General features: G+C 52.3%; 1 protein-coding gene across 3 annotated transcripts; it reads right to left on the reverse strand.

Annotated features, from left to right (window-relative positions):
• Nucleotides 1-9,267: 9,267 nt before the first annotated feature.
• On the reverse strand, nt 9,268-26,599 carry LOC130681193 (anthrax toxin receptor-like). 3 transcript variants are annotated; one of them, XM_057493675.1, is made up of 14 exons: nt 26,508-26,599; nt 23,601-23,953; nt 18,427-18,498; nt 17,226-17,297; nt 15,955-16,036; nt 15,809-15,842; nt 14,840-14,919; nt 14,689-14,757; nt 14,238-14,318; nt 14,092-14,152; nt 12,922-13,014; nt 11,715-11,784; nt 11,063-11,153; nt 9,268-9,502 (listed from the first exon to the last, which is right to left on the reverse strand). In XM_057493675.1, exons 2-14 carry the CDS (start codon nt 23,786-23,788, stop codon nt 9,296-9,298), a joined length of 1,200 nt encoding a protein of 399 aa, XP_057349658.1. In that variant the 5' UTR covers nt 23,789-23,953; nt 26,508-26,599; the 3' UTR covers nt 9,268-9,295. The 3 variants fall into 3 exon arrangements, with proteins under 3 accessions (XP_057349658.1, XP_057349657.1, XP_057349659.1); XM_057493674.1 differs by lacking the exon at nt 26,508-26,599 and adding an exon at nt 24,980-25,235; XM_057493676.1 differs by lacking the exons at nt 14,689-14,757; nt 26,508-26,599 and adding an exon at nt 24,980-25,236.
• Between the last annotated feature and the right edge of the window lie 525 nt (nt 26,600-27,124).

Consider the following 27,124-nt stretch of genomic DNA (forward strand, 5'->3'; position numbering starts at 1 on the left):
AATATTATGAACCTACTTACCTATTTTTGTATTCTTATGGTTCATTTGTAATGAAGATGGATTAAAATAAATATGTTGCTGATTGGCTTCAATTTTTATAATAGAGGAAATAAACTCAGTTTCTCTATCATTCTTAACAAATCCCCCACTTATATAGTCTACTAGGTCTGTTCTCCCTGAGTTGGCCTAATCTAACACAGTTCTAACATCTGTATTTTTCACATGTATTGTGGCATCAACTGGTCAATCTCCCTGATATCCAGGAGAAAAAGAAATTTGTAAGACTGGGTGGCCATCATGTTACAATGAAAAAAATAGAAACTATAAACATTTCTGCAGGGTTCTGTGATGCCTGCAGGGTCTGGAGAATAGGAGTGGGCTTGCTGCATTTCTGCACAGTAACAAGGGGGACTCACAGCTCCTAGAGAGTAAAACCGGAGCCATGCTCATAGGAGAACATCCTTTCTTTGATATAAGATTGGACTAATACTGGACCCTGAGGAAAATTGTCTCTGTAATCTGTTTACTTCATAAAGAACTTAGGGAGGAAGCCATTCCATAACCCTTACTGGTGGAAAAAATAGATTAAAATTAGGAAGCTCATATTCAGCTTCAGTCACAGTTTCAGTAACACCCTGTATTAGTCAGGGTCCTCCAGAGAAATAGAACCACTAGAAGATTATTGATTGCTTGAATTGCTTCACAAGGTCATGGCAGCTGAGAAGGCCCGAGATGGTCAGTCAGCAAGCTGGAGACCCAGGAGAGCTGAGAGCGGAAATTCCAATCCCCAAACCAGCAACTCAGGACTCAGGAAGAGCTGATGTTTCAGTTTCAGTCTGGAGGCAGGAAGAGACCAACGTCCCAGGAAATCAGACAAGAAGAGTTCCCTCTTGTTTGAAGGAAGGTCCACCCTTTGGTCCATGTGAGTCTTCCACTGATTGGATGAGGCCCAACCACCCACATTGGGGAGGGCAATCTGTTCTACTCAGTCTACTGATTCAAATGTTGATCTCATCTAAAAACACCTACACAGATCACACAGAATAATGCTAGTCCAAACTGCTGGGCACCGATGGCCCAGTCAAGTTGACACACAAAATTAACCGTCGCAGGAGTACAGACTAACAGTGAGGCAAAGAAGTGTGTTGGAGGCACTACTTGAGTTCTCTGAATGGCAAGGCACCTAGGAGAGAACTCTCCTCTTACAAACAGGAGTTTGCCTGTCTTCCTGAAGACTGTTCCTGGCTGTTCTCTCTCTACATGCTGGGTGGGCTGGAAGGGCGGTAGCTACTGCCCTGGAGGGAGTGGTCCTCAATAAATGATTGGGAATTGGTCAATACCCGAATTTCATCACCCCTCATACCAGGCAAATGTAATGCACAGTCTGTGCCATCTCCCAGAGGACCTCAGTGGGACTGATCCCAGATATCCAAAGATAACCCCCTCCTCTTTCAAACATCTTCCTCCATTACTTTTCTTGTCTTAACTCCCAACTCCCCTACTGGGGCAATCTGACATCACCCCCAAAATAAACTACTTGCACTCAACTCAGTTCTCAGGCTATGTTTCTGGGGCAACCTGGCCTAATATAAGAGGATAAATTGGACTGACTGATACATTCCCTTTTCTTGAGCTAAGGATAGGAATTCACACTACATGGTCCCCCCAAAAAACCTCTACACCAATGAACTGTACACATGTTCACATACAGCACTAATTCATTTATAGCAGCATTATTTGCAATAGATCCAAACTTGGAAACTACTCAAACATCCATCAACAGATGAATGAATAAATACATCATGGTGTATTTATTTATATATATTACATGTATTCACATAAAGAAATATTATACAATAGGGATGAACAATTTAAAACTATATTCAACAACATGGATGAATGAATCTCACAAACATAGATTGGAATGGAAGGAGACAGACGCAAAAGGACAGGCAAAATGATTCTTCCTATAAAAAGTTCAGCAACAAGCAAACCAATATGGATCAAAGTCCACTCGGTCACTCTGAGAGTGCACAGGAGCTGGAAGAGAGCTTGACAGTCGGCGGTGCTCCTGGGTGCCGGTAATGTTCTGTTTCTTGATCTACCTGCTAACTGCGTAGATGTAGTCAGTTCTGTGAAAATTTACTAGGCCAATCACTGTGACATAAGCACCCTTCATCTGTATGTTGTACTTCAATAAAAAATTAAAAACATCTTAGAACTCCTCATAAGGGTGACTAAAGGAAAATAGAAGAAAACAGTTACTGAAACACATTATGAAGTTACAAGAATGCAGAAAGTATGGTATTGGCCCAAGACGAGGAATAGAGATCAATGGAACATGTTAAACATGTTCCAAGAAATATACTTTGGCACATGAAAGAATTAAGTATGTGTTCTAGATGGTGTTTTGGATTAGCAAGGAAAAGGAGAATTACTAAAAATAGTGTTGAAGCAATGTATTAACTAGTTAGATGGGAAAAAAATTAATACCTTCCTTAAACCATCACTAAAATCAAGTGCAGTTGAATTCAAAGTATACATATATTGTGTGTCTTTAAACTTTTGTTTGCTTACATAAAAATATTTATATAAACATGAAATCATAAAGCAGTAAGAGGAAAATTCAAGGTGAGGCTTGTTGGTGACCTTTGTGATAAGGGAGGAGGGAAACTTTTCTCACCGTAAAAAGAGATGAAAAAACTACAGGCAAAGCTGTATACGTACAATGTAATTTATAAAATTAGAAAATATAAATGGAAAGATCACTTACAATGGCAAAGGACTGACATCTTTAGATATAAAGAGCTCTTTTGAAATAATAATAATAATAAAATTAATTCACTCAAATAGAAGTACATATAATGTATTGAAGTGGCTCAGAGCAGGCTTCCCCAACATGTACCTCACTGGCGTGTGGATTATTTTGAGTTAAAGGCAACTGAGACCCCATAGGCTTAAGAGAGACTTGTGCCTATCCCTTAACTCTCCAGAAGAATTTAAACTGGAGTCTTTCACAAAATAGGAGTTAATACCAGAAACACATTTTCTCTGAGTGATGATGTATCTGTATGGTAGGGCAAACATCTAACTGCTCAGTGCATTGCCCGCCTCCCCTCTGCGCCCCAGGCCCTTATCGGATTCTTTAGCCTAGGATGGCATCGATAACTCACTTTACTTTTCTATCTTTGAACCTCTCATGTATGTGGGGTTCCCATATGTACAAAATTAAATTTGGTTGTCTCCTGTTAGAACAAGAAAAAAAAAAGGACACTGGATATGGATCAAAGACCTGAATGTAACTCATGAAACCATAAAACTCTTAGAAAAAAACACAGGTAAAAATCTCTTGGACATAAACATGAGCAACTTCTTCATGAACATATCTCCCTGGGCAAGGGGGAAAAAAGCAAAAATGAACAAGTGGGACTATATCAAGCTGAAAAGCTTCTGTACAGCAAAGGACACCATCAGTAGAACAAAAAGGCATCCTACAGTATGGGAGAATATATTCATAAAGGACATATCCGATAAGGGGTTGACATCCAACTTATATAAAGAGCTCACGCACCTTAACAAACAAAAATGAAATATCCAATTAAAAATTGGGCAGAGTATCTGAACAGACACTTCTCCGAAGAAGAAATTCAGATGGACGACAGGCATATGAAAAGATGCTCCACATTGCTAATTATAAGGGAAATGCAAATTAAAACCACAATGAGGTATCACCTCACACCAGTAAGGATGGCCACCAAAGAAAAGACTAAGAACAAGAAATCTGGCGAGGATGTGGAGAAAGGGGAACCCTCCTACAGTGCTGGTGGGAATGTAAGCTAGTTCAACCACTGTGGAAAGCAGTATGGAGGTTCCTCAAAAAACTAAGAATAGAAATACCATTTGACCTGGGAATACCACTCCTAGGAATTTACCCAAAAAAAACAACTTCTCAGATTGAAAAAGACATATGCACCCCTATGTTTATCACAGCACTATTCTTAATAGCTAAGATGTGCAAGCAACCTAAGTGTCCATCAGTAGATGAATGGATAAAGAAGTTGTGGTACATATACACAATGGAATATTATTCAACCATGAGAAAGAAACAAATTCTACCATTTGCAACAACATGGATGGAGCTGGAGGGTATTATGCTCAGTGAAATGAGCCAGGCGGAGAACATGTACCAAATGATTTCCCTCATTTGTGGAGTATAACAACGAAGCAAAACTGAAGGAACAAAACAGCAGCAGACTTACAGACTCCAAGAAGGGACTAGTGGTTACCAAAGGGGAGGGGTGGGGGAGGGCAGGTGGTGAGGGAGGGAGAAGGGTTTGAGGGGTATTATGAACAGCACACATGGTGTAGGGGTGATCACAGGGTAGACAGTGTAGTACAGAGAAGGCAAATAGTGACTGTGGCATCTTACTACACTGACAGTGACTGCAATGGGGTATGGGGGGTCCCGATAATATGGGGGAATGTAGTAACCACACTGTTTTTCATGTGAAACCTTTATGACAGTGTGTATCCATGATACCTTAATACAAATAAAAAATAAAAAAATAAAAGGGACTTACACCAAGTCCCACAGCAACCTGGGATGATAACTAAGGAGCTGATACTCCTCAATGGCAGGTAACAAATCCTACCATTTGCAACAACATGGATGGGGCTAGAGGGTATTATGCTCAGTGAAATAAGCCAGGCGGAGACAGACAAGTATCAAATTATTTCACACATCTGTGGAGTATAAGAACAAAGCAAAAACTGAAGGAACAAAAACAGCAGCAGACTCACAGAACCCAAGAATGGACTATCAGTTACCAAAGGGAAAGGGACTGGGGAGGATGGGAGGGAAAGGAGGGAGAAGGGGGAAAAGGGGCATTACGATTAGCAGACACAATGTGGGGGGGGGAGGGGCACGGGGAAACAGTACATCACAGAGAAGACAAGTAGTGATTCTATAGCATCTTACTATGCTGATGGACAGTGACTGTAATGGGGTATGTGGGGGGGGCTTAGTAATGGGGGAATCTAGTAACCACAGTGTTGCTCATGTAATTGTATAGTAATGATACCAAAATTTTAAGAAACACACAAAGAAAATAATATTGGGGTTTTGGTGCTGCAGAGATGATGTTTTGGGGTGAGAGTTGCAAAGCAGCTTTCCAGAGCGTCCAGACTGCAGCAGCTATGAGTGGCATCATTCAGCTGGCAGCAACTGGGTTGGGCACCCTGGCACCATGAGCAGGTGCTGCTGAGGTTGGAGCAATGGCAGCTGGATTGATCATCGATCCATGTGTGGCAGGACAACGATCCACAATGGGGTATCAGTTGGGGGACAGCAGAATCACCTGTGGGGAAGAGGAGAGAGAGAGAGAGAAAGTCACCAAGAAGCCGCTGGAACTGGGGGCTGAAGACTGTAGTTTCCCTCACTCATGGGGTTGGCCAGGTTCCTTGTCTTCTCAAGCCCACCCTTGTCCTGCTGGCCCGAATCCCACTGATCCCCCCGCCAGGTCTGCGTAGGGGCACCATGGAGCGTGATAACATCAGGCTTCCAGAACCTGTCTTTCCTGCATCAAGCCCCAGAGTGCACTCTGCCCATATCCTGTCCTAGGCTCCTCTGTCTCTGGTCGGAAGTCCACTCTCAGCTCCCTGTGTACCTACTGCCTGGCCAGGCCCTTGGCCTCCCTTCTCAGGCCTACTCGAGCTTCTCCTCTCCCCTAGGCACCTGGCTCTGCTCTACCCCACTCCAGGCCTCACAAAATCACCTTCCCTGAGAAGCTCCTGGCAGCTGCCACCTGCAGCTGTGCTTCCCCTCTGCCTGGGAATCCAGCTCCAGGGCCCAGCTGGCTTGCCAGACTCCTCACCACCAAGCCCCTCCCTTGTCCCCAGCCTGGCCTGCATGCATGCAAAGCCTGTGACCCTGCCCTGTGTGTCCCTAAGCTCCCACTGTCCCTGGTGCTTTTCTGCTTGAGAGCTGTCCACTCCCCTGGCCTAGCCCCTGACCTCTTTGCCAGAGCAGAACAAACAAGGCTGCCTATGTTAGTGCGTGAAAGGCCACAAGGGGCCCAGCGACACCCCGTCCTCTCAAGCCCACTGCACATTTGCAGACTCTCCTCACCCATTCCCCCACCTTGTCTGTCATGCCACATTCCTAAGGCCAAACTGGGGGCACTCTGGCCCTACAGCCCCCAGAACACTGGACCTGGAGCTCCCTTCTCAGCACCGACATCAGTCTTCTTGTGCCCATGGGGAAGTCCCAAAGAGATGAACTGTTCTCTCTTGGGCACATTCTTAACTGTTTATTTTTTCAGGTCAACTTTAGAATCATTTTGATCAAATTCCCTAAGTGTGTGTAAACAGCAGCTTTGGTCCCTGCAGGGAGCTGTAGGAGGAAATGACACTCATTTTGTCTAAAAAGGACCTCGAGAGGGGGTGGTCATGTGAGCACAGCCCTGTCCTTGCGAATGCTCTCACCCTGGCCACCCTCTGAGTCACAGAGTCCCAGGACCAGTTTTCTCTAAGGAGAGCTGCCTCGGAACGAAGGGGATATGATGGAATTTCTTGCCCTTTTGGGGAACAGCTTTTTTTGCAAACTAAGAGTTTGCTGGCTTTTCACCAGGACGGCTCTCTCCTAAGGGACAGGGTGCTACCCCTTGGTCCTTGGGTTGTCCCAGCAAACGTTGCAGAGTGGCCAGTGACAGGTGCAGGGCAACAGCTACAGTGTCCCTACCCCAGGAGCTGCCTGCGAGGAAGCAGACACTGTTTTCTCTTTCTAGAGCCCTGTGTCACCACAGATGTGCCCCGTGGTGATTATGTCATGTTGTAATAAAGGCAAAACAGGAGCGCAGGTGAGAAGGGCCCTAGACAGGTGCTGATACCCCAGGCTGGGCGGGAGGGGGACAGGGGCAGCCGGCTCCTGCCCCACAGGCACGGGCCCAGGAGGCCTGGCTTCTGTGGTGCTGAGGTCATGGGTGCTGGGCTTCGATCACTGGGCGCCACTGTACAAGCCACCATCCTGGCCCTAGAGGCCTGGGAGAGAGAAAAGGCCTGAGGGCCCATATTCCCCCCACCAGCAGGCTGGTCCCAGCCCCCAGGGCTCCCCCTTGGCTCTGGCTCCTGGATGCGGGTGGCTGCCCGACAGGTGCCAGTCCGTGGTTCGGGCAGAGCTTGTCGTCCGCCCCAGCAAAGCTCGGGTTTCACCGGCCCTCAGGTGGATCGGGGAGAACAAACTGATCGGCACGAGCCCGCACAGGTCAGGGAAAGGCGGGGAAGTTCTGTGCCAAGTTCTTTCTGCCATTAACACTCCCCGGAAATATGAGTGTCACCTGCTGCTCTTGCAGAAGTCCCCTCAGCAGAGTGAGGGAGAGAACGGCAGGGTCCCTGTGACCCACTGAGAAAGGGTGACGGGCGCCTAGAGGAGGGGCCTGAAGGAACCCACCACCCCCAGGAAGAACCAGGGCCCCACCCAGTGAGGAGAACCCAGTCCTGCAGGGCCCAGAGATGGCAGGGGTGGATGGGCACTCGGTTGGCAGGTACTGAGGAAGAAAGAGCTCTGTGCACACCTGGGCTGGGCCTCCCTCACAGCCTAATGCCACATAAGATGTCCTCCACTCTCCCCAGCCTTGCTGCCCCCAAAGGCCAACCCCACTGTAGCCCCTCTCTCAGCCAGGATTCAGGGATGAAGGCCTGGGAAATGCAGCGCCACATACCTGAGAGCCCAGAGGAGGGGACCGGGTCCTGAAACCTGAGTCACTTCACCATAACTCCCCTGAGTCCTACGGAAGAGCCTCCAACACACAGGCCTTTGGGAATTGAACAAAAGACCTTGTTTCAGTGGGAATCATAGCAGTTGCTGAAACAGGCCCGAGTTGCTATTTCAATGAAAGAGGCCCTTGGTCAGGCTCTGATGGGAGCACGAGAAGGGTGTCCTCTGTGTGACACTGTGAGTCCCACATCTTATAGGGGGTCCCTCTCTCTCTCTGCTCAGGTCATGAGGGCTGGAGGGTGTGGGGGGATCTCCCTGGGATTCGGGAGGCCTCATTGTGAAGGCCAGGGTGCCCGCAGGCTCTGACACCATCACAACCAAACAGGACCTACCCCGTCTGGTTCTGGTGGCAGCTTCTGGGAAATAGAAAGTTGGAGTGATGAACGCAGGGTGAGAAGGGCTCTGGCTCAGCCACACCCCCAGGAGGGGACCTGCTCTGCAGCAGAGGGACGGACCAGGGCCTTGGGTGTCCCTCTGAGTGCTCACTGCATGTGGGTCTGTGGCCGGCTGGCTCCCCCTGCCTGAGTCCACACTTCCCTGTGGGTCCCTGGGGAGACATGCCTCGTCCTGGGACAGGTGTCTACCAGGTGGTTCTCATCAGCAGCCTCTATGTCTTATGAAGACAAGATATCTTCCCCTTCCCTTCCTGCTCTCTCCCCTTCCTCCGCACACTCTGAACTGCCCCTGTGCCCAGCCCTGAGGGGAAGTCCACCCAGCACCCTGGCTTCCTGTCCTCATGTCCCCAGTTTGCAGACCTCAGGCCTGCCGGCATCTTGCTGGCGCTGACCTCCGCCGGTCCTTCCTCCCGCAGGGCTCCCCACACCTGTCCTTGGGAGCCCAGCTAGCCAGGCCTCTGTGCCCACCCTCCCCAGGGGCTGCCTCTGGCTTTGCTGTTGCTCTGGTTAGGCAGGACACAGGACACATGCCATGAAGGTGACATTTTCCCCCGGTACCCCAGGGTCCAAAACTCGTCAACACACCAGACCTGGAGCTGCCATGGCAGGAATGAGGTCACTTCATTTCTGTCCCCTGCCCAGCATGGGGCCCAGCACACCCTGGTGCAGGACAGGGCTCTAGAGACGGGCAGAGGCCATGTCTTTTTAAAGGCACAGCTGCCAGAGTGGAGAGGAATCCTGGGGCACCTGGCCCTCCCTTTGGGGCCATCCCTGCCCATGCAGGGTCTCTGTTTTCCTCCAATCCACAGTAGAGGTCTCTCCCCTTTCAGTCCTTCAGAAGCCTGAGTCAGGGCCTGGGGTCACTTCTCCTCAGGGGGAGGGCAGCTCACAGGTCCCCTCTCTGAGGCAAGTCTGAGGCACAAAGCCCCTTAGAGGCCAGCTGTGCACCCAGGAATGGGAGGGCAGCTCTGAGCCACCATGTGCTCAGGTGATGACCTCGGAACTGATGGGAACCTTCCCACAGGCGGAATCCTGGGGCAGCCAGGAGTCCCGATACTTTGGGGGGCTGGGGAGGGCCTGGGCCACAGGGCTGTGTAGTCAGGAGTCACCCACACATTTAATGCAGTCAGCAGATACAACAGCACAGCAGCAGAAAAAAGAGCAGAATCCCGAGAGACACAGAGCTGTAGAGAGAGATGGTAGTGAAGAAAACTTGAAGGGAAGACTGTTCATCCAGGGAAATATCCTGTGTGACTTCCAGCTCAGCAATTTGAACGACATGTTGTTGGGCAGCTGGTGGTACGGCATCCAGTAGGGCAGGTGGGGTCCCCTCCTGAAGAAAGCACACATGTTAAGTCCTCGTGCACCTGGGCAGCTTCCTGTGGTGCCTGTCACTTGGCATCCCACCCCATACCTCCAAACCTCCTTTCCCCCTTACACTCTGATTGCCCCACTCTGAGAGGGCACGGTGGGACTAGGAGCCCAGGGCTGGACCCTGAGGGCCCCTGAAGAGCCCTGGGGCACAGACCCTGCTCAGAGGCTCTGCCCCAGAGCCCCGTCAGGGAGTCCGGTATCCTCCGTGCTGGGCCACAGGCAGCCCCCACTGCACAGCTGGGCTGACAGCACAGGGGCCTGGGGAGGAGCACACCAGTGACGGCACACAGCGGGTGCAGGGGGGGCTGCTGGGGCTGGGATGAAGGGGGATTGCAGGATCAGGGCAGCACCCTGGGTCTATCTCCGCATAGCCTTGCCCTCCCTGCCCCCTTCCACAGAGCCGCTCAGCCCCTCTGAACCTGCACTTCCACATCTGCAGGAGCAAGTGAGGGGACACCTGTGAGGTTTAGAGTTCATAGCATGTCTTAGTACAGGGCAGGCCCATAAGGAATGGGGGCAACTGTCCTGTTGTTAGTCATAGCCAAGGAGAAGTTCACTACATCTGTGCACTCAGGTGCTGCAAGGCCTGAACCGTTCAACCAAGTGAGATGGTCAGAGAAGTGGGAGAGGGACAGGGCGAGAGTGACTCAGTGCCCAGGAGGCAGGGCCCAGGAGAGGAGAGGCCAGGCCAGGGCTGGGGGAGAAGCCACTGTGCTGGGAGTAGACACCGCTTGGCTCCTGAGTTCTTTTCCCAATGTGCCTATTGAAGGGCGGTTGTCACCGGGTGGGACTCCTGATGGGCAAATGGGTCAGTTCTGTCTGCTGATCTGTGAGCAGACATCCAGGGATAAGTATAAACAGACATGCCCAGGAGTGTCAGTGCTGTTGGAAGCCAGGTTTGGGGGCAGGGGCTGTGATGGTCACAACTGGGCTCAGGGCTGTACCCACAGCTGGGCTGGAGCACCAGTGCAGTGGAAATTCACCTCGACTGTGTAGGGTCACAGGTGTCCCAGCCTCCAGGGCTCCTGGGTCTGGGACCCCAGTTCGAGGGCCTGGACTCTAGCTCCCTGCACACAGCCTCCAGCCTCCACCCCTCACCTAAGCCAGACCCAGAGGGAGCTCTGAACTCCCCACCAGGAGAACTAGGCCAGGGAGGCAGCAAGGTGGGAGTCAGGGGGCCAGTCTCAGCATTGTTCCGGAGTCTATTTAGAGCTCCAAGTGGTCAGTGCCGTGTGCCTTCAGGGACCCTGGGCTTGCAACAGGGCAGAGGAGCTGCATGGCCCCAGACGCTTTACAGAGGTACCCCCAGGGCACTTCTGAAGCCTGAGTGGGGCACAGCTCCCCAGGGAAGGGCTCAAGGGGCTGTAGTGGCTGTGACGTGCTGCACAGGTGCCCAGCTGTACAAGCTACTTGCTGGGCCAGCCCTGGACACTGTTCCTGCCTTTTGCTTCCCAGTGCGTGTGTGTCTCCGTCCAGTGAATGGACTCAGTATAGTCCCAGAGGGAGGCAGCAGTCTTACCCTGGAAGTCACACAGTTCCTCCTGCTGACATCTAAATCTGTCTTGATGAAGGTGAGGCCATTATCCAGGCTGATATCGATGAAGACGGCCCTAAAGGACAGAAAGGGCAGACGGTGACCAGCAGCCCAGACAGCAGTGCGTGCACTTGGCTCAACCTGCAGCCCAACAGTGGTCCTCTTTGTAGTGGCTCTGATCAGTAGGCATTCAGGACACCATGTAGGAGGCAGCACGGGACTCTCCCTTCCCTTTGCAGAGATGAGGTCAACCTCTGCAATGAAGGCTGAGCGGGCCGAGGAGCCCTGCATGGCCCAGATGCCCTCGTGGCCATGGGCTCTGTGGCCAGGCTGGCTGTTTGGTGTCACCTTCCAAACTCTTTTCTATGACACAGTGTGCTGACTTGGCCCTGAAAGGCTGCCTGGGCCAAAGGGACCATCCCTGGGGCCCGTCACCTCCTGCATCCTGCCCTCCTTGATAGAACCTGGGTGATGGGGGATCACAGCCCCTCAGGGGACCACCCGCACAGGTGGGTGCAGAGGAAGCCCTGAGTCCTCCCAGAACAGGTGTGAGCAGCTCCGCCAGAGGAGGCATCCTCCACGCTGGTCACGCCATAGTGCCAAAAACTGACCACTGTTCCCTGAGCTTTTCACTTACTGGCCCGGATTATTTATCTTTGGTCCTGGGCATGTAACGGAGGTATCTTGCACAGACACTGCCTTTTTTCCTGGAAGAAATTTACATGCAAATAATGTAAATGGACATGTCCCCACATCCCCGTCTCCCCTCCTGTGGCCCTTGGCAAGCAGAGCTCACCCTTTGGCAGATGTCAGCCTCTGTTCTCTGCCTCCTCAGAGCACCTACCTCACACCAAGTGCCAGGCTGCTGACTCGACTGTCAGATTAGCTATGACCTTCTGAACATTCTTACCCCTTTGTCGGAGCTCATAATGAACACTAAATGCTAAGTATGGTCAGGGGAGAGGATAGGTGTCTGGGTGTGGAATGGTTAGGATTGAATAGGGAAAAAATCCCCAAAGAGGTGCAAGCTGACTTTCCCGTTGGATGTGCACCGTCCAGAGAGGAGAATGATGGGATGGCAGCCCAGCAAGCAGAGAGGCCTGGACAGACATGACTGACTGGAAAGGAGTTTTCAAACCAATATTACACACATGGGATGAATTCCCAATTATTAGTGTCCTCTTTAATTTCTCTTAAGAGTGTCTTGTAGTTTTCAGGGTATAGGTCTTTCACTTCCTTGTGTAGGTTTATTTCTAGGCATTTTATTCTTTTTGATGCAATTGTGAATGGGATTGTTTTCCTAATTTCTGTTTCTGCTAGTTCATCATTAGTGATTAGGAATGCAACAGATTTCTGTGTATTCATTTTGAATCCTGCAACTTTGCTGAATTCAGATATTAGCTCTAGTAGTTTTGGAGTGGATACTTTAGGATTTTTTATGACATCATCTTTCAATCTCAAGGGAACACACCATCCTGGGAGACCTGGCCGAGACTCAGAGCCCTGGGGCTGCCTCAACTTCCCTCCCACAGACTAATGGACTTGAGTCCTTGCCTCTCAAGGGAAGGGAGAGCCCAGGAAAGGGAGGGGCATGCAGCTCTTAGGGCACACTCACCCCACACCCAGCCAGGGCTGCAGGAAGGCTGCTCCCAGGGGTGTGATGGTGCTGGGGATCGATTAAGTACTGGGCACTAGTGGCAGGTGCCCAGGCTCCCAAACAGTTACCCCTTCCACTGTCTATGTCACTTGTTTTCGGTGTGTACATAGCGAATGGTCAGCACGGGCTTTGAAGGCTTGGCTTGCTGTGGGACAGCTGTCCCTGGAGGAAAGGAGGGGCTACTTACGGATGGTTCTCTTTCCAATTCGAAATTGACAGATAACTTGATCTTTGTCTATGTTTTCAAAACCGTTTCCAATAACCTTGACTTCATTGTTACCTGCAAGAGTAATATCCAAATGTCTCTGTGAGGAAGCGCTGAGTTATCCTCCTCAGACCACAATTATGGCAGGCCGCCCCCAAAACAGAAACCCCATGAACTCTTGGGAGACTGCAGCTATAGCTGCAGCTGTAGCTGAACCCACATCTGGGCAACCCCCTGGCCAAATCCTCTCCTTTTGGTCACTGAGGGCCTAGTCCCAGGAGCCTGGGCTGGGCCTAGCCTTGGGGGCCCCTCCCCACTTCCCATGACCCCCGAAGCCCATTAAAGGCACCCAGCCTAGTTCTCTAGGGGCAAACCAGCCACGGGTTTCTGCTCTGAAATACAAAGGTGCCCCCTAATGGGCACAGGCAGGGACCAGGCAACCCTTACACAATTGAGAGGAGCCAAGACATCCTGGTGAGTCAGCCCTGGGTCATGTCTGAGCTGCACACACACACCTGGGGACCTGGAGACTTCCTGCCACCTGGAGTCAATTCTCTATTCCTCCTCCCCCACTGTCTTTCTGGGGGCCTATGGCAGAATGGAAACCAGGGAAGCCAAGCCTGTTCTTGCGGAAAGAGAATATGGGGTTTCAGTAGGGTACGTGGCTTCCCCCACCACCTGGCAGGCAGAGGCTCAGGATCTGATCTCAGGGCCCAATCCAGGACTGCACAGGATACCACCTCTGCTCTACACCCAGCTGAATAGCTATCACGCAGCTCCTCTGTAACGCCCTGGGCTCTGGTTTTCTGCCTCTAGGGGGCCCATTACAAACCTGGGCAAAGATGTCATCACATGCCCAACCCCAGCACACCGCAGGCACCCGTACCTCACACAGACTTACATACATACCTGACACAAACATTCTATGGACCCAATGCACATTCCAAACCACAGTCCCCCCACAGACACCACATACACGTACACACAGCACATTATACACATTCACACCACATGTGCCACACACACACACGGTGCGCCCAAACACACCACACAGACTGGAACCACGTACACCACTCCCAGCACACACATGGCACATGCACAAAACAAACACACACACACTCCTACGTTTACAACAGCGACCCCAGTTATTACCTCTAGTGCAGATAGAGGAGAAATTCACAGATATAATCTGCACACAAGACCTCTCTAGGAGCTGAAATAGAGAGAGAGGAGTGGCAGGGTCACGGGAGGGAACGGCGGGGCACGGTGTGCAGCCCCCTTCATCTCCCCCCACTCACTGGGTCAACGATGTCTTCGAGTCCGCTGTATCCAGTGTCCACTCCAAACACATGACCCTCTTCGCCAGCAATTTCCAGTAGCTGAAAGGGAGAGGAGACAGCCTGGGCCCACAGCCAGGGGTGATGACCCAGAGGTCCCCATCCCAGGAGACAGACACTGAGGGCTAGACCCTGGCACCCGCCAGCAGCCCGCCCTCAGGGGAGGGAAAGCTCTTCCACCCTCACCTCTGCTGGGTAGGTCTTACACAACAATTGTTATTCATTCTGAAGGGCCACCTTGCACATCTTTCAACTCCCTGGGCCCAGCTTAAGCAGAGAGGGCCCCCACCCCACTCCCCAGGCACTCCTTGGTGAGTAGAGGCCCATCCTCTGGGCGACCCTGAGAGAGCCGTCTTTGAAGCTTTCCCCAGCTAGGCTCACAAGTGACCCCTCATTACCTGCTCAGAATTACCTGGGACAGCTGATAATCTTGCACACCCACGAAATACAGAGTTGCCCCCAACTGCTTGGATTTTGCAGCCTGAGATAGAGGAAGTGTTGGGTATAATAAATTTGGTCCAAATTTGTGGACCAAAAGGCTGGTAACAATGGGCTTGACTCACTTCAACTTGTGTCTCTGCGAACGATTCTGGCAGCAGTTCTCCACCTGTCAGCACGATGATGAGGCTGGGTACCTTCACTCCTGTGGGAGAGGCAGGGCATGACTGGGTCAATGAGAGCAACTGCCACAGGCTTCCAGGTCCCAAGCACTGCTCCCCACACCTCACCCTCCTGGAGAGAGGCCACCAGACCTGAGCACCTGCCACCTACATGCCTGGAAGGCTTTGCAGCTTATCACGCAACAAGAAGGGCCCCTAGCCCAGGACCCACTTTGCAGGTGAGGAGACTGAGCCCAGCTTAGGGTTCTTCTTACAGAACTGTCACTTCTACCAGACAGTACAACCTTTGCCCTGAAAGGCAACTCCAGCAATTTCACAGGATAAGCATCAGCCTTCCAGGTGAGCAAAAGCAGGAGTGGGCACACCTACTGTGCAAGACTCCTGCAGGTCCATGCAGGCCTGTTCCAGCTCTGGGCCTCACCCACAGCTCTCCCGCGGGCACCTGTAGACTCAGGCTCAGGGCTCGAGGTCAGAGGCAGGTGAGCAGTAGACCCCCTCCCCAGCTCAGTGCCTCTCCCTGGGCCACACATCTTTCCTAGACCCTACAGCCAAGATGAAGAGGTTTCTGGGACAGGCACAGTCATTTGCACTACAGGAGACACAGAGCAGGAGCATCAGCCCAAGGGAGGGAGCTGGAGGGAGGACGAGTCAGGGAGCAGTGTGTGCCCAGCAAGGGGGAAGGTCAGGCTCCCTTCTTACACTTAGGCCCCACTGCTCTAGGACCCTCTGGGTTTCCCACTTTCTTCTTCATGCAGCCCAGCTCCAGGGCCAGTGCCTCCTATTTCTTAGGAACCATGGCATCACACACGCGACCCCTTGCTGTGCTGTGGAACATCACCGACCTCACTGAGGCCCAGGCCTGGCTCTTCCCCCGGACATCATCACCAAGAAGGCAGGAAGCAGCTCACTTACCTGCAGCACGTGTTCTTTCGATCTGCTCATTGGCCTGCAACAAAATGAAGGAAAATGTGTGTTGTGGGGACAGTGAGATGACCCAATGATGACCCTCTGAGAACTTAATAAAGCAGAGCCACATCTCAGAAATCTAGATTCTGTACCTTTTTCAATCCATGCTGCATATTTAGGGCTCCTGTAGGCAGCACATTGAGCAATTTGACAAGAGAAGTGCTTATTTTTTTTCTGAAAAAAAAAAATCAGAGCAGGTGGGAGATGGAATGAGGGGTTGCCTCTTACAACCAGCCTCTGGCTGTCTTTGTCCATCTGCACATGCAGCCCTGTTGGGACGGGAAAGGCCAAATCAAGGAGCCCTGTCCCAGCCCTCTGTCCTGTGCCTTTGGCATTGGCTGGCCTAGTTCCCACCTTTCCAGTCCCCTATCTGGTAAGCAGGGTGGCAAGGGGACGCTGCTTTCTAGCCTCATAGGTATGGCCTGGGCTTCTCTGTGCTCAGCTCTGTCTAAGCCGTGCAGAACTGGGGGCCTCACCCAGGGGTACACGCTGACTATCCATGGTGAGTATGGGGAGATCCCAACTGTGATTCCATCACAGTGTGACTGGCAGCATGACTGCCCCCCGGGGGCCCTGGTGAGGGCACACTGTACCCCCACACTTAAGGCAGAGCTTGGAAAGGTCACCATGCTCACCACTGGCTCCTCCTGTCCACAGACCCTGGGACCCTCCAGTGCAGTGTCCTTGGGCTCTGTCTGGTGCTCCTCCCACTCTCAGGGGGGCTCCAGTCATTTTCCTACATGAGAAGCTAACCTCTCTGCTACTCAGAAGTTCCATGATGTCCCACCTCCCACCTAGACCCTCCTGAGATGCAGGCCCATGGTGCCTTCCTCCAGCACCCTGTCCATCTGGGGTTCAGAGCCCACTCCTGGGCTCACCTGACCAGACTCACTGGGAACATGTTCCCCTCCACTGAGGCACCCACACTTGGATGACACCCATCCCTTTCTCCCTAGTTCTGACTGTCTGCCCCTTTCCCCAGCGGCCCAGGGCAAAAAGTGACACACAACAGCAGGTGCCGGGCTATGTCCCAAAAGGCCCCCCACATCTGCTCCACCTGATCTGGGAATCTTCACAGTCAGCCTGCTCTAGGGAAAGGGTAGAGCACAGAGGGAAGGACTCGGGTGGGGTGGAGGGCTGGGCTCTGAAGGGAGGAGTCTGTCTACTAGTACAGGGTCCAGCCAGTGCCAGTGCAGAGGGGGCCAGGGCTGAAGGTCAGGGTGGGCAGTGAGGGGAGGGTCCAGGACAGCCGTGCCTGCACACCAGTAGGTTCCTCAGTGTGGGCACAGGGGCCCCCTTTGCTCCCTGGCCTCCCTGTGCTCTGATTGCTGGGTCTGCTTTAGGGGATCAATGGAACACTTACCTGTTCGAGGTCAGCTTCATATTGATGTGGCCATGTGTCGAGTAGGTAATGAATGACATACGCTGTGTGGAGCTTGGGAGGAAACATGGGCTTGTGAGCAACTATACACACAGGCTGGAAGTGATGCTGATATGTAACAGGGAGGGGGTGCCCACCAAGTTCCCTGTTCTCCATTCTGTCTCTTTTAGTGTGGAGTCCATTTCCTGGACTCCAGAAGTTCTCATCACTTTTGTGAAGGATCATGAGGCCTGGAAGGCGTGCAGCCCAGCACCCTGTAGATCCAAATCCCAAAAGGCTGTTTGCTCTCTCTACCTCTCTCACACACACACGTGCACACAGGGCTGCTACATGCACAAGGGGATAGACAGCGACATGCTCTTCCACGAGGGCCCTCCCAAGCTGGCCTCTCCTCTCCTGTCAAATTCTCTGTACTTTCACTTCTCCTCCTCCCTGGGCTATCTTTCCCCACCTCCCTCCCCTCATCTCAAAGAAATCATCCTCCCTCATCACCATTCATATTCTCCCCTCCCTTTTCACCTTCTGGCCCCTCTCTTCTGATCACCTGGCCCTCGTTATCCTTTAGTTACACTGTTCCCACAGGTCCCTATATGAGCTCCCCACTGGTCCTGGCTCTTGCCCACCATTATGAGACTTCTCTGCCTAGAGTACAGTTGGAGTCTCACTAGTCCCCTCTGATCACACGTCACCCAGAGCTCCCTATAGCCCACAGCAGGAAATCCAGGCCCTGCTTCCTGGCATTATTGGCCTCTTTTGCCTTGGCCACAAGTGGACCTCTCGCTTCATCTCCCAGCCTTCCCATGTTAACCATGTTCAGCCAAATAGACCCCTTACTGCTCAAATGACCTTCATAGTTCTTGTTACCCTGTGTTTCTCATCCTTCAAGATCTAGATAAAATTTCCACATCCAGATGTTTAGTTACAGTGTTAAGGAGTTTGCCTATTTCCTAGTCTGTGAGGTCCTCCAGGGAAGACTATGCCCCTGAGAACAAGGCCTGACCCCCAGGAAGGAGCCAAGCAGGGCTGCAGAGATCTTAGGAAACAAGTGTGAGCTGTACTTTTCTCCGGCTTCAGAACACTGCCCTGAGCTTTGGGACCTGAGGCAGTCCCATGTCTGCTGCATCTAAATAGCAATGTACTCAGTCAGAGGAAAACGCCCCGCAACAGAGCTGAAAAGCCGTACTTTTTAAATCTGTTCACCAAATCCTTCACAAAGCTCTGTGTGAACTCCCAGTTGTCATTTACACAGTGGGATCTGAAAAAGAAGAAGACATGAGTCAGAGACGGAGGTGCATGTATCATGTGAGCATAGTTTCTGCCTCCCTGCCTTCCTGCAGGCCCTTAGCAAGCTCCTCCACGAGAGCCCCCAGCTCCTGAAATAGCTAAAGGCCACCACAGCTCCTGGAGTGAAATCAGTGGGTTACCCTCGTAGTGACTTTAGTCAATGTGAGTGGCAGCAATTGACCAATTAGACTTGTGTGGTAGGGGATGAGGGACTTCTCAGATGAGGGGCTTTTAGTGGCAAACACGGATGGTTGATCATGCTACCTGGGAATGTTAGGAAATGAGGTGGGATGCATTGGTCGGTAAAGCCTCCAGAGATTCTGATATGCTGGCTCTCCTGGTCCCCCATTTCCCCTTGGGAATCGCCATTCCCAGCCCTCTGCTCCTCTTCCAGCCCTTGAACACGGGGGTGGGTCATGGCTCTCGGCTCTTCCTCCCCACCATTCCCTCTGCCTCCACGGCTGCATCTAAAACCGTCAGCAAATAGTGAGGAAACTAAGGATAGATGACCCGAACATCAAGATTCCCCAGTGACTACATATCTATCAGGCCCTTACAAACATGATTTCTGATTCCAGAACAACCCTATGGTAGTACAATTATTCCCACTTTTCAGATGAGAGAACAGGATTCCACAGGTCATAGAATGTGACACAATTCCAGTAGCTAGCATGGATGTGAACCTAGCCCTGGCTGCAAAATCCACTCTCTACCCATCACACTTGGCAGATCAGAGTGACCCTGAGTCAGACAACTGCTGGGTAGCAAAGCAGCAGACTTTGTCCACCTACTGAAATAGAGATTTGCTCTCAGACCCACACCAAAGTCCAAGACAACTCCATGCCTAACTAATGATGGTAACACTTTCTATTTTCCTCCCCATTACCTCTCTCCTCTGTTTTCCCATTGAATGAAAACGACACTCCAAAGACAATTTATAGGAAACAAGAGTCTTCAACCCACCTATCTACTCTGGGATAGTTGTTAATTTATGATAATTTTGAAGGAAACCCTTGATTCTATAACACAAGAATGTGAGAGCTCACAGGCAACCACAGGGACCTACAGTTCCCCAGCAAGGAGGCAGTAGGGAACAGAGCAGGCATGTGGGCTTCTGGCATTCAGGGCTCCAGTCATGATTCAGTGCCCCTCTCCTAAATGAGAATGGAGAGATGGGTATCCATAGACAGCTCCACAATTAAACCTTGAGGCCAAAACATCCTGGTGATATAACTATTCTGGGAGAACAGACACATAGAGCAGAATCATGTGAGGGAGCTGAGATGTAACTCAACTCATTTCCCTTCTTCCACAGTAAGAAGTTAACAGAGACTACATAACCTCAAGCAGCAAGGAACATGACAGAGTATAAACACGTTTTAGAGTGTGAACATATTATTAGATACATGGTCACAATGTCAAAAAAATACTATCTGGAACACTTGCAAATGGCTGTCCCTGAGGAATAGGATCAGAAGTGGGTGGTATGGGGCAAGAGCCTCAAGGTTTTGTGTGTGTGTGTGTGTGTGTGTGTGTGTGTGTGTGTGTATTTGTAATAGTGTTCCATGTTAAATTTATGTTCAAGCATTTCCTTGATAAATTTAAAAATGAAATTACAGACGAATTGTGGCATGAAGTGTGAAAATGTCAGACGTGGAGGCTCTAAGCCTTAGATTCCACAAAGAAACACTGAACAAACAGAGGCTTAAATCTGATACATGCTACACCATGGGTGGACCTCACACAATAAGGCAAACACAAAATGCCAACGGAAGTGTCTGAAGTGTCTGGGACAGGCAAATTTGTGGATACAGAAAATAGACAGGAGGTTGCCAGGAGTTGGGGAGGGATGAATGTGGAGTTATTGTTTACACAAGTTTGAGAAGCCTCTGTCCCTGAGAAAGCACAGAAGCCATGGCTCGCTTCGTGAGGAACAGCTGGGAAGGGCCCTGAGAAGGAAAAAACAAAAGACATGGAACGGCCCATCCAAAGGGGAGCGCAGATCATCAGCCAGGCCTGCACAGCTCTGCTCTTCCGCTCACCGGAACTCGGGAGGAAGCCGTGCAGGACGCACACATGCTGAGTCCAGATGCTTCACTGACGACGCCCCTTCAGCTGTCATCCTCTCTGAGAACCTCTCACCCTGCCTTTCCCGAGGTAGCCCCACGCAGTGAAGGGAGGCCCTAACATTTGGTCCAACTTGGGACACCCCTGAGTGCCAGCTGAGGCTGTCAGACCTGCACGGAAGCTCCACCTAATCCTACCTCTGCCCATGCTGTCGCACAGGGGTTGGCGCCAAGGTGTTGGTTAATGAGCATCCTGCCCAGGCTCCATGTCCGGAGTGGACGGATCTTGAAGCTCTGCTCTCGCCCCTAGGCCATCCCCTCTTCCTCCACCTTTGTCACACGTGTGGGTGCTCCCCTGGATTCTGCCTCTCCATTATCCTCTCACTGGGCACACCAACCTCGGGACCCTACTTGACTTCCCCCAGCATAGAATGAATGCACAGGCCTACTCATCACATGATGACGGCGCCCAGAGAACCTCCGGAGGGCTCCCAGCAGAGACATTAGGCTCACACATCCCCCACCCCAGAAGGCCCATGGGGAGGAAGGCTGAGTCAGGGAATCTGGGCTGAGTCGGCGGCCCCTGGGGGGCAGGGAGATCCCAGGAGGTGTGATTTTGGCTTAACTGGCAGTTCACTTTATACTTATCTTGCGTGACTATGTCTGATGCTGTGCTGAGCAAACTACCTACAAATTCCCCTTCACCTTCATTGCAACACGGTGAGATGGGTATGAAGACGCCGACTGTACAGATGGGGACACTGAGGCACAGAGAGATGAAGCAACTGGCCCAAGCCTCTCTGATGGCGAATGGAGTCTGCCTGATTATAGGGGTGGGGCTGGCTCCCACTGCCTGTTCCCCTGGAAGGGCAGGGAGCGGCCCCAGGAGGGAGGATGTTCTCACCCCCAAGCACTTCTCACCCAGCCAGCCCTGTCTGGGGCTGCGCAGCTCCCAGCCCCGGGGCTGAGGTTGCCGTGGTTTCAGGTCTGGCCTGGCCACAGCAGCAACACTCTGGGCCCATTCCCCACTGGTGGCCCAGGGCTGGGAAGTGGGTGTGTAAATGCTTCCTTGGGCACCCTCAGCTGCTCCTCCCATTTGCACAATCTGGCAGGATTTAGTCCTGGCCAACCAAAATGGCAAGTGTCAAGGCGACGGCCATGGTGAGGGGTGGGGGGCACAGTGCCGTGGCACCTCCTGTCCTGGAGCCTGAGTGGGGTGCAAGGGACTTCAGTGGCTCCCCTCCCTCTACTTCCCTCTCCACCTTCAGGGCAAGGCCTGTACTCCTCACCCTGAGCTGCCGGGAGAGCCAGCTGTGGTCGGAGGGGCAAGGGCTGCCTGCCAGCATTTAAGAAGCCAAAGGAGGCAGTGGGAAGAGAGGGGCAGGAGTGGGGAGGTCCTGGCTCCAAGAGCTGTTTCCCTAGTGCCTTTCTCACACGCCCGTGTCACACCTCCTTGGGGGAGAGGGGAGTATCTTCCCACCGTCTAGCGTTTGGAAGCAAATAAGCTTGGCTGACATTGAGTAAATCACTTGCACCTCAGCCTCAGTTCCGTCATCCCCAAATCAGGAAAGATCCATTGCCTTAAGGTTTGGGAGGCCTACATGGGAGGGCACGTTGCCTGGCACATAGTGCCCAATTATTATTATTACACATGCCCCTCCTGCACCCTGAGCCCTTCCCCATGCACCCCAGGGCCTAGATGTGCCTGAGCAGGCCCACCAGCAGAGACCAGGGTGCAGGCAGGGGCACTAAAACAGCATGGCAGCTGAGAGGCCCCTCTGCGCCCACTGGCCCTCTCTGGGAAGACAGACCCAAGGAGGCTCTCAGTCCCCCAGGACCATTCAGACCGCAACCCAAGCCCCAGGTGGGAATCACTAGCCCCCTGGGCTGGGCTGGGGATCAGGGAGGCAAGAGCTGCCCAGGGCAACGCAGAGCCTTCCCCGAGACAGTGACGAGGGACCTTCCCTCCTTGGCAGGGGGCGCTCCCAGCTCTGCGGGTTCAGCTGGGCCTGCACTCCCCTATCAGCAGGCTCCAGGGAGACTAGGGGGAGTCAGAGGCCGTCTCCCCTGGGAGGGAATGATTCAGCTCAGTGGGCCTGGGTCCTGCAGCCCCCCCCCAAGTCTCTGGGCTGTTTCCTCCAGCCCCCAGGAGCTGCCCCCCTTCAGGAGACTGCACATCACAGGCCTGCCCTGCTCTCGCTCCAGGGATGGTTCTGAGGATGACAGAAAGGCCAAGAAAGTCCTTGGACACCACAGAATCCTTTAAATATATTGACAGTCATACCACTGTCAACACTGAATACGCAGCATTTATTCCCAGCCCAACACAGGAGGTGAAAATGGAAGCAAGGTCATCTCCTCCAAAGACAGAGACCACCTTCCTTCTCTGAGGGCTTGCAGGTGCCTAACCCACAGCCTAGCTCCCCCAGGCTCTGGACAAACCAAAGTGTCCTGGAAGTGCACATACACTGTAACTTGGGTCTCCAAGGTGTCCAAGAAAGAAGCAAAGCACTTGGCAGCATGAAAGCAAAGGCCTTTCTCAGTAGTGACACTGGGGATGCCCAAAAGCCACCTGGCCATCTCCCTGGGGCCCATTTACACAATAGTCATCGGTGTGAAAAACAAAACAAAACAAAACAAGCAAGCCAACAGACAAAACCCAACAGCGAAGCCCAGAGGGCGCTAACCGCTGAGAAGTTTGCTCCCAGGAATTTCCCCGCCAGCTGATTAAGGGGCCTGCAGGTCACAGACCTGGGCCATGTGGTTGGAGGGACTGTGTCATCTAGAAACCAGATGATCGCCTTTCATCCTTTTCAGGAGAAAAAGTCCCAGGGAACAAATGCCTGGGGCATTCTTTCTGCCCTAGGAACAGGGAGACCACAGAGAGTCTGTTCCTTGAATGTGACCAAGACAGTCCCTGCTTCCCTCTCTCAGAGCCTGGGGCCCCAAACTGACCCCAGGGACAGCACTGCTCTATGGCACTGACTAGAGCCGGTGGGCCACTCACGAGTCTAAGACGAAGTACACGTCGTAAGTGCTCCAGCAGGAGTCCCCATCTGCTGGGCTCTCCTGGAGCCTGGAGCTGGGGTGGTGACCTTGGTCCTGGGTGAGGTAGCGGTGGAGGGTGCTCCCGGTGGTCAGGAGCGGAGACGGCAGCAGCAGCAGCAGGAAGATGACGAGCGTGGGACCCAGCATCCTGGGGCCGCTGTTCTTGTCTCATCCCAGAAAACTACAGGCTTCCTCTAGCCACACCTCCTCTGCTTCCTCCTGTGCTCAGGGGCCTCGGCACTCCCAAACTCAGCTCTACTCACACTTTAATCAGTATACCTTGCACCTGCAAGCAGCCACCTGATACCTGCCCTGTGGGTCCAAGTAGCAAGTGGTTGGCTATGGGGTGACAGCCCCACTACTTATGCACCTTCACCCCGCGCCCTGCTGAGGTATGTCCATTATGATGGACAATAAGTTGCCATGGTGACCTTGTGAACTGCAGCTCTGCCCACTGTTCTCCCTGTGGGCAACCCCAGGCAGGAGTTTGAAGGGGTAGTCAGATGAGGCCTCCATTTGTCCCTTATCCCAAACCATCCCAGGGTCTTTACAATTTCAACGAAACCCAGCCCTTTGGTAAACTGAAGGAGGGTACTGAGGGGGCCTACACACGGACATCACTGAGTGAGGAGGGGGAGACAGGAGTGTTGTAAAGTTTATTTGTGGGGACACTGAAGTCACCCAAGGGATAGAAGGATCTAGAGGAAGGTTGTGAAAGCAGGCCAGTGTCCTTTGTGAATGAGGGACATTCCAGTTATCTGCTGCTGTGTACTGAACCATCCCAGACCTAGGGACATAAAACAGAAACATTTCATATGCTCACAGGTTCTGTGGATTAGAAATTCAGAAATGTCTGAGTGGGAGTGGGTTGACTTTCCTCCATGGAAAACCCACTTGCTCTTTCATGTAAATTTTGGAATCATATCATAAAACTCTCCACTCACCTAAACTTCTCAGTATCTTAGCAAAATAAAGTTAAATATGTAGATGCATTTGGAGGGATTTGAATCTGCTATCTGGATTCTCCTACCAGTGAACATCAGGCACCCGGCCTACTTCCCTCCTTAGGGGCCAAACCAGCCATGGGTTTCTGATCTGAAATGCCAAGGGGCCCCCTAATGGGTGCAGGCAGGGGTACACAGAGGGGGACACAGCTCTGAGGGCACACCCTGCCCCAAACCCAGCATGGGCTGCAGTGAAGGCTACTCCCAGGTGTGTGGTGGTGCTGGGGACGGATTAATTCCTGGGTGTCACTGGCAGGTGTCCAGGCTGGGCTCACTGTGGGGAGGCAGCCTGATGCGGGACGGTTGTCACTGGAGGAAAGGAGGGCCTACGTACCTGGGGATTTCTTGCTACCAAATCTGAATTGACAAATAACTTCCTCTGTGTTGTCTACATTTTGAAAGCCTTTTCCAAAAACCTTCAAGTTCTTGTTAACTGCAAGAGTAACATCAATATGTCTGTGTGAGGAAGGGCTGAGGTATTTTCCTCAGATCACAACTATGGCAGGCCGCCCCCAAACAGAATTCCCAGGAACTTGTGAGGACGAGCCTGCATCTGAACCAACATCTGGGCAGCCCTCTGGCCGGATCCTCCCCTGGGGTCACTGAGGGCTTACTCTCAGGAGCCTGGGCTGGGCCCAGGGCACTCAGGGGCCGCTCCCCACTTCCTATGACCCCCGAAGCCCATTAAAGGCACCCGGCCTACTTCCATCCCTAGGGGCAAACCCAGCCATGGGTTTCTGCTCTGAAATACCAAGATGCCCCCTAATGGGCACAGGCAGGGACCAGGCAACCCTTACACAATTGAGAGAGGAGCCAAGACCTCCTGGTGAGTCAGCCCTGGGTCATGTCTCAGCTGCACACGCACACCTGGGGGCCTGGGGACTTTCTGCCACCTGGAGTCAATTTTCTGTTCCTCCCCCCTGTCTTTCTGGGGGCCTATGACAGAATGGAAACCAGGGAAGCCAGGCCTGTTCTTGCGGAAAGAGAATGTGGGGTTTCAATAGGGTACGTGGTTCCCCCCACCACCTGGCAGGCAGAGGCTCAGGATCTGATCTCAGGGCCCAATCCAGGACCGCAGAAGATGCACCTCTGCTCTAGACCCAGCTGAATAGCTATCACGCAGCTCCTCTGGAATGCCCTGGGCTCTGGTTTTCAACTCATGGGGCTGTGATTGCTGAGCCTGAAACCCTAGAGGGGACCTGGCTGGCCTGAGCCTCATGGGGAAGTTTGGGCCCAGCCTCTACTCCCATGTCTGTGACACACAGGGAGTGTGGCAGCTCAGGGCAGGGCTGAGAGCCCAGGGCACAGCAGGTGCTGGCACTCCTGGGAACGGTGCACAGCGCCCCTCTGCTCCGTGCATCTTACCCTGCCTTGTGTCCCTGCTGCCCTTCAGGCCCTGCTCTTGACCACTTGTCCTCTTGCAGGAACTACAGCTCCCAGGGGTCTGGTTCACTCTGGGAATTTTAGACAAGTGGGGCCAGGATGAGGTTTCAGGGTTTTGAGCAGAGATGTTGAGTTAAAGCGCTGTGCTCTGCCCAGACAGCTGCACCTTTTACATTCTATCTGCCCTCACCCTGTTCCTCCAACAGCAAAAACCCCAAGAAGAAAGGGAATCCAAGAGTGAGCGCAGCCGGCTTGCAGGGAGCTGTACTTCCCCCGCTACACTCCCACTGCCCACCAGCTCTGAGAGCACAGAGGGACCTGCCGCCCCAGGATGGAGACAGATCCTTTCCGGAAGGAAGGGCATTCTTTCTGGGAGAAAAGTTATACAACAGGCTGCCTGGGATCCAGGGACAGGGGATGGAAGGCGGGCAGCTCCCTGGGAAGATTTTTTAACAAATCTTTTACTTCCTCCACAGCACCTTACAGCTTGCATTCTCATGCTGCTTCCTCCTGTATCAATGCCATTTTATTCTTCAGTAAATCCGCAGACCTTCGCAGTTCACATTCGTGTGCTGCCATTTCTAATGTCTCTTGCAGGAGCACATTCTTGTCATCCGTAGACTTTTTCAGTACTATTAGAAACAGCCAAACCACGGTTCCCACTGCCCAATGGCCACACTATTTCTTAAAGAACCCCCTTATTATGCTGTGGGCTCCACCTTCCTCAAGTCCTGGGACAGGGTCCAGTCCTGTAGAAGGCAAGCCACCTCAGATCACATGCCCACTGGGGGACGCTCAAATATCTCCCCATTCATAGGGGTATCCTGCTGAAATAACCCTCCCATGAGGGTAGCCTTTTCCATTCCTTGGTCTACAATGAATCCTGCTGGCTAAGCCAGTTGTCTTGACTGAGTGCTTCAGTCCCACACAAGTTCACTATGGATTCAGCGAGACTAAGAAATGACAACGAAACATTCTTGGGGTAAAAGGGTTACACCCAGCTTCATTCTCCTGGCGAAAGGTTGATGAGCACTAGAATCACATCTGCATCCAACTGTCTGCAGGTCCATAATCCTCCTCCGTCTCTGCCTCCACC

The sequence above is a fragment of the Manis pentadactyla genome, chromosome 16 (assembly GCF_030020395.1).
Source record: "Manis pentadactyla isolate mManPen7 chromosome 16, mManPen7.hap1, whole genome shotgun sequence".
In the NCBI taxonomy this organism is placed as follows: domain Eukaryota; kingdom Metazoa; phylum Chordata; class Mammalia; order Pholidota; family Manidae; genus Manis; species Manis pentadactyla.

Coding starts and splice junctions, on each gene's coding strand:
- LOC130681193 (XM_057493675.1), bottom strand. CDS start 23,788: ATGCTGGGTCCCACGCTCGTCATCTTCCTGCTGCTGCTGCTGCCGTCT. Junction 14,920..15,808: donor CGAAAGAACACGTGCTGCAG/GTAAGTGAGCTG, acceptor CCTCTCCCACAG/GAGTGAAGGTACCCAGCCTC. Junction 13,015..14,091: donor CTCCTCTATCTGCACTAGAG/GTAATAACTGGG, acceptor TTACTCTTGCAG/GTAACAATGAAGTCAAGGTT.